Here is a 12256-nt window from a genome sequence, read left to right on the forward strand (position 1 = left end):
ACCAGCATTTCGACAGGAGGAGCTTTTTCAGGCTTCCCTCCCTCCGGTTGTCCATATTGTGCTGTCAAAATTGCAGTCTTTCCTGCTCTCTGTCTAACGTTGTCGGAACCTAGCGATTTGGAGTGGTTAACAGAAGTCAACTCCACAGTGTGAAATAAAAAAAAAACTGAATTTTAGGCCCGTTCAAGGTTCCTTTACATCGTAGATGGTAAAAATTACCGACGCGTAAAACAACGGCGATGAGATTGTTGAATATTAGGTAACGGAATAGTGCGTTTGGGAACAGCTCGAGAGAAGAAAACATCGCGGCAAGAACCTGCTGCAGCAAGAGAGAGTCAGGGCAAATGATAAGGGGATGTATCGCCGGTAAAAGGCTAGTTTGCATAAAGGATTGCATTACCAACCATACACAAACGCTGAAAAAGTCTGCGCATTCCTTATGACTGTAATTTTTTTTTCTTATGATACCTATCCAGAACCGCAGTGCGTGCAGAAAATGATTTTCCTAGCTGGTGCTAGGCAAATCAAAAACGCAGTAACAACTAACAACGCAGTAGTATTGAACACTGCTAGAATAACAGGGATGGGAGAGGGAGGCAGATTTGCATTTGGTGCCCTATATTTCTTTTGCTACCTTGCAAAGAGTGAAGAGAAAAACGTGTTGGATACGTATTCATACCTGCCTTTCCATATCTTTTATTGCTAATAAGGGCAGGTTGCTAACGCTGCAGTTCCCATTAGAACATATTCGCTAAAATGCCTCGTCGGCATTCGGGAGTGCCTTCAGTGGCTTGCGAATCAGCTTTTGTTAAATCATCGCGTACTCAGCTTTACAAGCTCGTTGTTATGCGGTTATTATATTTCAAATATTCTTTAATACTGTTTTTGTTACAAAGAGCACTTTCCTTCGGCAACATACGTGCCTAAAAACTTTCTAAATTCATATTCTCACATCAATAGATTTTCTGAAGACACTTATTAACAAGTTGCTGAATACATGTGCGGAATGCCCAAGAGCCCAAAGCACTGATAGATGAAAGAGATTTTAGCTGCTTTCCAAAGGAAAAGATTTCGCTTGAATAAGTGCCATGGGCATAACGAAACGACTCATCTTATGCAGAAATAAAATGAGATGTCCAAATGTGAAATGTGAAAACCGCAATAGTCTAAAGGCACAGAAACACTTATTAGTAAGTATTGTACCATTCATACTACTTTGTTTGTTTGAGCCAGAAACTTTTATTTGCACTATCTTTTTCATGTACTGTTCGCCCCTTTGAAGTCTCGGTATATACATATACTTGCGTACGGTCACCGAGCTGTTAGGTGCCTTCAGTGAACTACCATTATTTAGCCAGAGGGTGTAGCCCACACTAAGGTCTTCCTTCTCATTGCATGCTATTCGGACTGCGCGCCACACTACACTGGTAAAGCACGGTAGGTAGGCAGTGTAGCCCATCTAGGCATTTTCCAAGGTGCTGGCTGTTTTCAGTCTCAGCCGGAACTGTTGGTGGAGTGCGCATATTTTTTTCTCTTGAAAAGTAATAATGTACAGCTCTACACAGAGAGGAGAGATGCAACGGTGTCTTATATTGGCTCATCCAGGAATGGGCTTGCAGGCCTTTCGAACAAAGCACTGAGGGGGAACGAAATTGTCCCATGTATCATGGAAGGGGACGTGAACTGTCATATGTAGCTGTGTAGTGGTGTAAGGCAACAAATGGTGCTCTTTTCTGTGCTGTATTTTTTAAAAACTGCTAATGTAATTACAGGAGCAGAACTTCAGTGCATGACTGATTACTAATATTGAAATCAGAATGGTGGGGATAGGAATTATAGTGAATGAAATAAAGTTTTGAGCAATCTAGGAAGAGACCAACAGTTTGCGATTGGCAGCGAGGTATTTGTAGACGCAAGGGAATGCATTTATCCAGGGCAAGTAGTGACAGCAGATCTTGATCATGAGAGGAAAAGATCTAGGGGAATAATAGAAGGGCGGAGTGCATTTCACTGGTACTGTGAGTTCATGAATAGTTGCTCATCAGTATCTCTCAAAAGGGAAGCATAAAATAGTTGTATATTGCCAGTACTCACCTATTGGAGAGAACCTTGGAGGCTGACGAAAAGATTTGAATATAAATTAAGGACAGTGCAGCGAGCTATGGAAAGGACAGTGATAAGGGTAAAGTTAAGAGACAGGAAGAGAGCAGAGTTTATTACCGGACGAAACACGGGTTATTTATACCCCAGTTATGATCAAAATGATGAAATGGGCATGGTCAATTAAAGTAAGGAGGAAAATGTACTCTCGATCGCCGCTTAGGGTAACAGAGTGTATTCCAGGGAAAGTCCAATGCAGCAGGGTGCGATAAAGTCGGGATGGCAGATGACGTAAGGAAGTGCTCGGGAATGGTTCGGACCCGGGATGACGCAGGGCAGGGTTAACTGGAGGTCATTGCCGGCCTTCGTTATGCACCGATAGGAAGGAGCTTGTGGTGGTGCTGCTGATGATGACATTTGCAACTGATGTTTAGTCTAAGTTTTCTTGCCTGTTCCCTGTTTTGTAAATTCAGCAGAGTTACGGTGGATATAACGGTGTATGGAAAAAGATTGACCTTGTTGTCATCTAATAAAGCGTAAGAGGACTTCGTTCAAGTAGGTTATTTTTTCTCCAGGAATCTTCCGGGGGGATGTGAGAATTTGTAACCCTCTACTGTCATATCACGAAACGCTCACACCGCGTCACTGGGTCCATGTAAGGATGCCGAGCGGCTACATCAGCTACCTACGACAGGAATAAGGGGAAGTGAAGGTGCCAAGAAAAGCTAAACCTGCGATGCGTTCCGGTCGTTCTCATTTTATTTCTGGTAAATGTTGCTTCATCGCGATACGGAAACAGAAGACTCGCCTAAGAACTGCGGCCTACGAGATGCAGCATCATGTTGCAACGCTGCCGTCATGGCTACGCGCCGTCTTCCGACACAAGGGCAGCGGAAGGGCGAGGATGAGATACTAATAAGAAGCAACAATTCAGGGAGTTAATCGGAAAGTCGCTGTTATGCGAGGACCATGAACATTACAAAGGGTGCGTGATTTATATCTCTCTACATACTACATAGGTGGCAGATGGAGAACCTGACGCCTTTTTGTTATTTTGCTCCTACCTGTTCGCATCGAATTTTTTTTTTTTGGGGGGGGGGGAGGGGGCAGATGGAATTTGTAGAGCAAAGCTTACTTGCTTAGCCCATGAATCAGCTAAAGTTGTAATAGTTTTTTTTTTGGTTAAGCCACTTAGCGCTGAATTTCGCCATCGAATCTACACTGTCAAGCGTACGAGAAGGCCTAGCCGTGCGCATGCGAAGCTAGGAAATTTGATCTGGCCACCTGTCGCCTCCCCTAAACGTGGAGAGGGCATTTCCCTCTCTCTACTTATCCACCTGCCAATCATGGTAGGTGGTGGCATTGGACGGAACATAACTTGATTCAATCAAATGAAAATAAGGAAGATATTTTAAATCAAATCACTAAGTAATTAAGGTCTTGCGGCTGACTCTTCTAGAGTCCAAGGCAAAATGCAGGGCTGTATGGCCAAACTCAAACTATACAGCTTTCGATGCAAAAGCTTTCACAAAACTTTCGCTCGGTTAACCTGAGGAGCTTATAACGCTATTAACGAAAATTTTACAGTGAATGACGAGGTTTATATCCGCGTAAAGACGAGAGGATATATGCATGAAACGTCGTTTCGTACACGACTCATCTTTGAAGGTGGTTACAGCAGTTCAGCTTAGTTCAATTTATTACCTTAAAGGACCCCTTTTCTCGGGGGTAATATATACATAGAAGAAGTAAAATCGGGAGCATATTTAAACGCTGTTTCGCCATACAAGCAGGCAGCATGAGGATAAAAGCGTTTGTTGCAGAAGTGCATTTTTTGCTCGATGTGGCTATAAGCAAAATGACTGGGTAGCGGAATAGCCGAATGATATAGAGCTCCGCTGTTTTACACATGTCATTTATTTTTGGCACCTCCAGAGAAGGGATGAAATGTTCTGTCACCACCGACGTCAGATTTTTCGTTAGATGTGGACGCTGAAGCAAGAAACACTTCTTGAAACGTCATTCCAGTTTGCTCTACTTTTCCTGTGCTCTGCAAATGCGCTGAAAGCGCAACTAGAGCGTTATCACCCATCGCGTTCATCCCCGGTGAAGACTCTTTTCTGAGCGCTTCTCCACCGCTTGCATGAATTATGGCATCACCAGTAAAGTCAAAGGTGGCAGCTTGTTCGGCTGCAATTCCCAGGAAGAATCCCATTCGACGTGTTCTTCTCGGAGCTGGTTTGCCAAATGTCCAATTTTCTATCTCTGAACGTCACAACGGCGTCCGGAAGTTTGTCTTGCACAGAGTTGTCATTCGGCGCTTCGTCTTTCTCTCTCCCCTCAGTCTTGCGGCGTTGAGGGTCGAAAATCAGCTTGTCCAGGCGTCCTGTCGGCGCCTCACAAAAGATGAACAGAAGGTAACTCAGTAGGTAGCTCCACACAAGCATGCTGAAGAAAAACGAAACCTGCACAAAACACGAAATAAGACGCACATTTAGCTTCATTCAGTCGCTGCGATTTCTCTTCTGCCCCTAAACCAAATTTAACCAATTCCACACGTTAGAACTACTAGGTAGCGTTTCAGAGGCAGTGATATCTGACACACAGTCCTTGGCAGTTAATTTTCGGCTGCAAAAAATAGGCAGCTCTTATGACATCATAGTATATGTAAGGCTGGAGGCGTTCTTAAAAAAGAAAATAAAATAAAAAAAACAACTTATCTAATATTTTCTTCAGAGATAAACTTCTCGACTTGCTTTGAATCTGCAGAACTGGTGAAACGTTTTTTTTTCAGCGTACACAAAAGATGTCGAGACACACAACATGTGTTTATTTCAAAGGCTGCCTGTATTTTTCAAACTTTACAATGACCCGAGAACACGACCATACTTTTTCGTTCTGGGAAGTTCGGATTCCTTACCAAAAGTTTTGCACTTAGTATTGTCTCGGTGTTGTTTTAGGTTTACTGAAGAGAACAAATGCTGATTAGGATACATATATACTATACCGGACAAATGGTGCCTTGAAGATAATGTAAAAATAAATGCTGTGTGGACAAGCAGTAAATAAAGCAATGTCAAAGGGTAAGGCTGTGGCAGGCTTTTACAAGCAAATGCCTATTGTAAAAGTGCGTGATCTGTGAAGAAATTTCATTTTAAACTTTGCGTGTAAACGTACGGTGCCAATTAGCACGTGATGAAACGATTGAAAAGCCTGACTAGCTAGGGATGCTGTTGTAATTGAGCAGACGCTCTCTTTCCAGAAGATCAGTGTTGGTAGTAGGAGTACAACGCCATGATGCGACACATGGACTATGAGGGATGCCGTAGAGGATAGTTCCGGTTTAATTCAGACCTTAATTCAGTTATTTAACGTATTCACAGCACACGGGCATTTTTGCTCTTGGCTTCCATTTAAATGCGGCCGCCGCGGACGGGATTATATCCCACGACCTTGGGATCAGCAGGTGAACGCCAAAGGTACTGAGCCACCAGGGTGGATTTTTTCAGAAGAGAATTCTTCTACTTTTGCAACCACCATGTTTCCTCAAAGAGCAGGCAGTGAATAAGATCGCTGAACTTGGCGCCTCTAGTGACGCTTAAGGCTTTGAATGTGTAGCGGCGGCCTCTGTCAGCGTGTTTTTAAAGAAATAAATACATAGAGGTATATCTTGTTATCTACTCTACAATTAAGGAATTGAAAGCTTTTTTCCAGGAGACACCTGGCCACGCGAAAGGTACAGTCAGGAATATTTTGGTGGAACGCTGATGATGCCCGACAGGTATACCGCCATTCATGCTAAACGATACGTACGATGCTAAGCAAGCACTTTCAGCCTGATGGCTTCCGCGATCGGCGCGACTCTGCAAAGAATGCAACCTGGCAACGTCGTGTTGTACCTGGAACATATGCCGTCCTCCTTGCGCATTGGGGTCGCAGGGTAGGCACAGGAGATCGAATGCTTGGTGTCTTTTTCTGCACTCGCATCACAATCACTCTGACTCTTGAGTGTCTGCTATTCAATTAATGTAAGTCCTAAATTGAGTCAAGCCGAAAGCTTCAGATTAATTATTTTTCTTTCCAGGGTTTTCGCAAGAACTCTCTTTGCTAGAGCGCTTGGTGCCCTCAGAAGATGTCATTATATTGCGGTAGCAATGAAGATATTTACCCGGTTATGACCGAAGTTTAATTTGTGCTGTTAAGAGATTCGAAGCACAAAACTTGATATTGAGAAAAAAAACTCGTTGAAATTCTTCTGGGCTCTACAGGATTTATTGGGCTCTCCTTGAGTTTCTTGTGGTTCAGTTGGCTTCATTTAGCTCCTTTTATTCAAGTGATTCAAATAAAACTCGGGTATGTGCGGTTTACAAAGTTAGAAAGGACATGACGGATAAGAAGAAAGGCCACCGAAACAGACATTCTCGAGAATGCGCAAATTCATATAAGCTCGCTAACTCATCCGCCTATGTACGAACGAAGAACGCGCCAAGGAGCAGAAAGCACTCAACGATTGAAAATAGCCGCTATGGTACACTACTAAATCTACCGCCAGACATTCCTCTATGGCAGCAACTAATGTATGCGCGATGCAACTGAAGTCGATGCTCGTTGCTTAATTATCGACAAATTTCTACCTTTCTGTTCTCTGCTATAAAACATTTTTTTTTTAAATTCACTGAGAGTAATACCCATTTTCTTGAAGCGGTAAAGGACTTATTCCTTTATGCAGCATGCTAGACACGCTCCGCGCCCGCATTACATTTCTTAGGATTCGTAGCCGTGTTGCAACTACGTTGCCTGCCAATAGGTGATTGTGCATGCGCGATGCGCATTATTATCTGCATGGTGGCACAGCAATACGGAAACGGTGAGCCGGAAGTACTAGCACGCCCTTCGCAAATGCTCTGAAATGCCTAGAGGGGATTGCTTTTAGGTATAGATATGCGGTGGCCTAAGTAACGATGTCCTTGGCCAGTGTATTTAACCGCTGCACCTTCCAAAGCTTAACGTTTTTGGTCCAGACACTCACCACAGAGAAGTGCGAAAAAAATATCCTCTCCCGGGAGATGTGCAGGCACAGGTGTATGAAGGGTAGATGGATGATGTACACGCCGAAGGCCAGTCTGCTAAGAGGCGTGAAGGCGCTCCATGAGAGGAACTTGTTGAGAAAGCCTAGGGGAACAGACAACATGACTGGTGAAAAGAAGAGAACCATGGAGCACCTTATTAGCAGCAGTGAAAGTTTAGCATTGCCCAACGACATTCTGTGGTCATAAGGAACGAGAACCGTTAGAGTCGTTTGAACGATTCCATGTTTCGTTCAGGCTCTAATGTGTCGAAGGGAGGTTACAGAAGATTTAGACAGGACGCAAGGAGCGGTGCAGACATGACGAGTGTTATTAGCAACATGCGCAATTGATAGTAGCGCTCGTCTCATCTGCATGCAGCTTTCCTTACGTCCTTATCAAGGTCTCGTTTCCCTCCTTTAGACATGTCTCACAAAATGGCCCGAAGCTCTGGCATTCTAAAGGCTAAAGTAAGAGCATGTTTCATTGGGAAACTTGGTAAGCAGAAAGAAGGAGAAAAGAAGCAAGGCAAACCTGATGCTCTAGCAAAAGCCAGAGTGTTGTATGGGTGGTTTAGTGTCCCTAAGCTCCAACAGGGCTACTGGGGACGCCGTAGTGGAGGGATATGGTGCAATTTGCACCACCTAGGGTTTTTGGAGGAGCCCTCAGTGGTCAGCACATGGGCGTTTTTCGAATTTCACCCTCATTACGATGGTGCTTCTGCGGCTGGGATGAGACTCCGCGACAACGTACTGACTAGCAGGGCGCCTCATCCTCCTAGTGACGGCGGTGGGTCTTGACTATAGTCGTAATAGTGCCGGACATTCTCAGGCATTTTGCGCGGCACGTTCAAATGAGGGTTTCATGAATACAACTGCGCCTTAAGCGTTCTACACAGAGCGCTAATTCGAGGCTTAGTTGGGAAACTCTTTCGCAACGTAGCACATGTCTTACTATTCCATCAATAGTTGGGATTTTCTCGTAATTTCAATTTGGTGGTCAAGCTCTTATAGTTGACATGATGGCAGAGTAAACAAAAGCAGCAATCTTTGCTCCACAGTGATATGCGTGATGAAGACCCCGCCAAGCTTGTTGAGGCGTAGCATCACCCAAGGTGCTTTCACTGCGAATATCTAGAAGGGGTAAGGTGTACCATAGCCCCAGTGATAACGAGGTGGCTCAATTGGGATAGTTACGGCAGCCACGACTAAAGGACAGAGTCTCGTGGGCCACGGCAGAAGCTGCGTAGTGCTGGCTGGTGAGCATTGCTGGGCAAGACCCACAGCGAGGCACTAAGAACGAGCTCGTATTACGCATTACATTTAAATGGCCGCGTCGACGTATCCGTCCTGAGGGAAGTCATTTTGCTGGTATAAAACACTGCCAATCGGAGGAGATTTCGTTGTGAATAATGGAGTTTGGGACACGGCTAAAGAGCGTCGAGGTCAACATAGACGCCAGGAAAACCCGACTTGGCATGCACCCTGATCGCCTAACGGTAGAGTTGCTCTACACCTTGAAAGAATGAATGCACAAATTTCGCTGCATTTTTTGTGCATTTCTTCAATCGTTCACGTCACAGTCATGAATATAAATACGTGTGCGCACAATAGCAATATGGTGTTTACCGCCCTCGTATCTGACCACGTTATAAATTAGGCAGTACTAGACTCGACTTTTTTTCTGCTTTTTTCGGCATATCCTAAGTTTGGGGCTATCCAAAGACAAAAGTATCAGTTTCCTGCAGTCCAGGGCGTAGAAATTTGCTTCACCAGACAGTGAAAATGCCGGACTTTAAGGAAATTATGAAGCCGCTCTGCACGCGGAGCTTCGCTTGAGTGTGAAAACCGCCAAAGAAAAACATTCGCCTAATTGTTGCTATGGGCACACTCACCACACACGCACTGACATATGTCGCAGCGTAGAACGTTGCAAGCCTCTGCCTAAATTAGCCTCGCTCGCCTCAGTGACTATGTATGAGTGCGTGACTCTTTCTATGTATGTGACTTAGCATCGCTGTAAAAGAGTTTGGCCCGTATGAAAGTTCACATAACACTGACACTGACGCTGAATGGCCACTTTGTTACATTTCACGCTGAGATATTTTTACGAAAGGAAGACTTCTGGCGAAACATGGACAATGTCGTGCTCTTCCCCTTCTCTCTATATTTTCACGAGCTCCCTCGCCTGCACCGCAACTTTTTTATTCTCACTGAAGTATTGTGGCATTTCCTATCTGCAGTGTCCATAAAATATGTTTTCACCCCTTAATTCGAGGGATGCTAAACTGTCGTAAATACCTCCTCGTCCCGTGGCACAGGAGAGGGTGATCCAGGCCAAGAAAATGGACCACAAGATCCGGTCGAAGAACGCTGCCGATAGTTTTCCAAACTCCGTGGTGGGGTCTCTGGTGCGGTACCACACCGTCTTCATGAAGATACAGCACATCCCACAGGCGACAGCAATGCACCATGCTGTGGCCTGCAGCACCTGAAGAGATATTGGTTGTGTACAAAATGCATTCCATAAATCAGTAATCTTCTCCCTCTGGATATAATACGGCAACTGCTCTATTCTTTTGAGCATTACAGACTCGTGTTGCATAACCAGGCAACGTGAATACTTCACAATAACGTCTTTCACGGTGAATAATGTCGTTTCAGTCGCTCCTGCAAAACTTGGAATACCATTACTTCATTCCTAAAAATCGCGTCCTCGTGAATACATCTGATACCGATATCTTAAATTAGCCTTGTTTCCCCTTTCGGGTTTCTTCTTTTCATTTTCTTAATCATGTCTATTCAGCAGTCGCATTTATACTTATGGCAGGTGGCATACATGTTACGTAAAAACTCCACACGCATAAAGAATATTCACGGCCGTTTCCTGACATGAACGCAAAGTGGTCAGCCTGCTCGATGCTTCTGCTCACGAAAGTGACATGCACCTGCTTTATTTGATTTATTTTCTCAATAGGCCCCGCAAATGGGGATTTACATGCGCTGTTCACAAAATCTGAAGTCCGAGCGCGGAATTTTCTAAATACTTTTTCGACTACCTTTGCAGGGTAACCTTTGAATCCAATTGCAGTAAAAAATATTCAGGGCCTATGTTCAAAAATTCAAACGTGCTGCCTGTCGAAATGCATATTCAGTGCGGCGGTAATCATTAAAAAAATTTGGCATTGTACGCAACCTTTTTCTTCAAATGACCAGCTTTCAGAACATGCTGTTAATCCAGAAATGGGAGGCTTGTTTTGTATTTTTCTGCGTGACAGCATAAACCAACATTTACGTAACGTCGTATATGGGCGCGACACTCAGCGCACGAATTATCAGCTTCATACCAACACTTCCTGGAAAATTTGCAGCAGCCGAGAACCATTACCTGTGAGACGCGCCGTCCTACTGGATATCGTAAGCGGACAAGTCTTGAGCTAATAGGCGTAGCGACCCCTTGACGACTCAGACTTGTAAGCCTCTACAGCACGTTGAATGAAATTATGTGAAGGTAAACGATATTTCTCTTTTGAAGCCCCTGCTACAGATAGAGCGAAACCGTGTGTGTGCCCATGGTCTACATCAACTAATTCAAGTATCAAACTGATATTCGCGCTTTCAGCTATGCGGCGGTATAGTGACACAGAGAGGTGCGCTGCGTGCGCTGGCGCAGACAACGTTGTGGCAAAAACAGGGCTCTAGAGGAATGCGAGTTCCCGTTGACAGCAATGCAACACAAACGCGGAGCTGGAGCACAGCCCGCCAGCGCATATTGCGCAAGTTGGCACTGACGGTGAAAAAAAGAGATAAGGCGCATAACTGGCCGTAACACCTGAATCGCACTTTCATATACATGGCGGTGGTGTCCACCCTCAAACCACTGTGGTCTGGCATAGTATTTTGTGCTTCGCAATGCTTAACCGCCAGCCATTCTTATTTTATTTTTAGACAATAGCTTTTCTCGATGCACCTTCTCAATGCTCAACACCGCGTGGCCGGTCCGCTGTCTGAAATGGACCTTCAGTCTAAACAAGGTCGAAATGTGCCTAGATCGAAAAAGAAATAAATCCACCACTGGGAGACGAACCCGCCACGGTGGGAACAGATCAGCTTCAAAGAATGCTGTGCGAGACCACCAGGCGAGCACACCTCCGTGTTGAACTGCACCACACTCTACCGCTGCGCACGCACTGCAGTACGCCGCCTTCGTCAACTCCCATCTGCTCCGTCCGGCGACACTGCCAGCTCATCATCGTCTTCCACCTAGCACAAAATCCGTGCTTTCTCACTGATTCCCCAACCAACATTAGACCCACCCCTGAAATTTTACATTGCCCTATTTGGATCATAGTCGATTTCCAATCATAATTAGGCGCGCCCGACACGATGGCAACCTCCAAATTTGGCCTCGGACATTGCAAAAATGCGATCTCTCGACCTTTGGGTGTAACCGTGGTTAAACAGTGCGTAACATCTTTTAATGAGTTTTGCCTTTGTACCTAAGCTGTTGGTTTTAGCAATGGTTGTATTTTTTATTGCTTGCTTTATTGCTTTCAATCACTTTACCTCAGTTGTGTTATTGTTGCCTTGCCCCTCAACTGGAATGCCTCACGGTGTACTAGCGCTCCTACGCTGGTGAGTTGCGGCTGCTAACGAGTGTGCGGAAGGGCGTAGCCGAATTCGGCTTGAAATGAGTCGACGCGAACTTTACAATCTGTGTCGCCGAATAACTTTTCTCGCGCCATTGCTCTTAATGCTGACATGGAGGAAGGGAAGAAAGTCGAATGACTCGCAGTCGGGTACACTTCAGGTACAAGCGTCAGCCACTCAGTCACTCGTTGCGTCCTCACGTGCCGGAGAGCAGCCGTTGCCTTCGGGTCCAGACGCAGTCATTAACCAAACGCGACATGGACGATTGGTCGCTCGGTCGGTTCAAAAGCGTTCAGCTTTTCATTGTCTTCTTTGGCACACATGAACCGGGGGAGGGAGTCTAGAAAAACTGCAGCGTGCTGCACCTCAGAGCGTTTAGGGTCATTTTAGCGTCATCGATTAACGTGACGTCACTGTCGCTACGGGGCTACTGCGTCTCAA

The 12256-nt window shown here is 45.1% G+C and overlaps 1 protein-coding gene across 3 annotated transcripts in view; it reads right to left on the reverse strand.

Moving 5' to 3' along the window:
* Positions 1-3999: 3999 nt before the first annotated feature.
* LOC144111861 (ankyrin repeat and BTB/POZ domain-containing protein 1-like) overlaps positions 4000-12256 on the reverse strand; it is a 34714-nt gene continuing 26457 nt past the window's right edge. For all 3 annotated transcript variants that reach the window (XM_077644881.1, XM_077644880.1, XM_077644882.1), the window contains 3 exons: positions 9467-9656; positions 7130-7272; positions 4000-4565 (listed from right to left, as the gene is read on the reverse strand). In XM_077644881.1, the coding sequence (XP_077501007.1) occupies positions 4269-4565; positions 7130-7272; positions 9467-9656 (630 nt within the window). In that variant the 3' untranslated portion in view covers positions 4000-4268. The remainder of the gene's footprint in view (positions 4566-7129; positions 7273-9466; positions 9657-12256) is intronic.

The sequence above is a fragment of the Amblyomma americanum genome, unplaced genomic scaffold (assembly GCF_052857255.1).
Source record: "Amblyomma americanum isolate KBUSLIRL-KWMA unplaced genomic scaffold, ASM5285725v1 scaffold_12, whole genome shotgun sequence".
Classification (NCBI taxonomy): domain Eukaryota; kingdom Metazoa; phylum Arthropoda; class Arachnida; order Ixodida; family Ixodidae; genus Amblyomma; species Amblyomma americanum.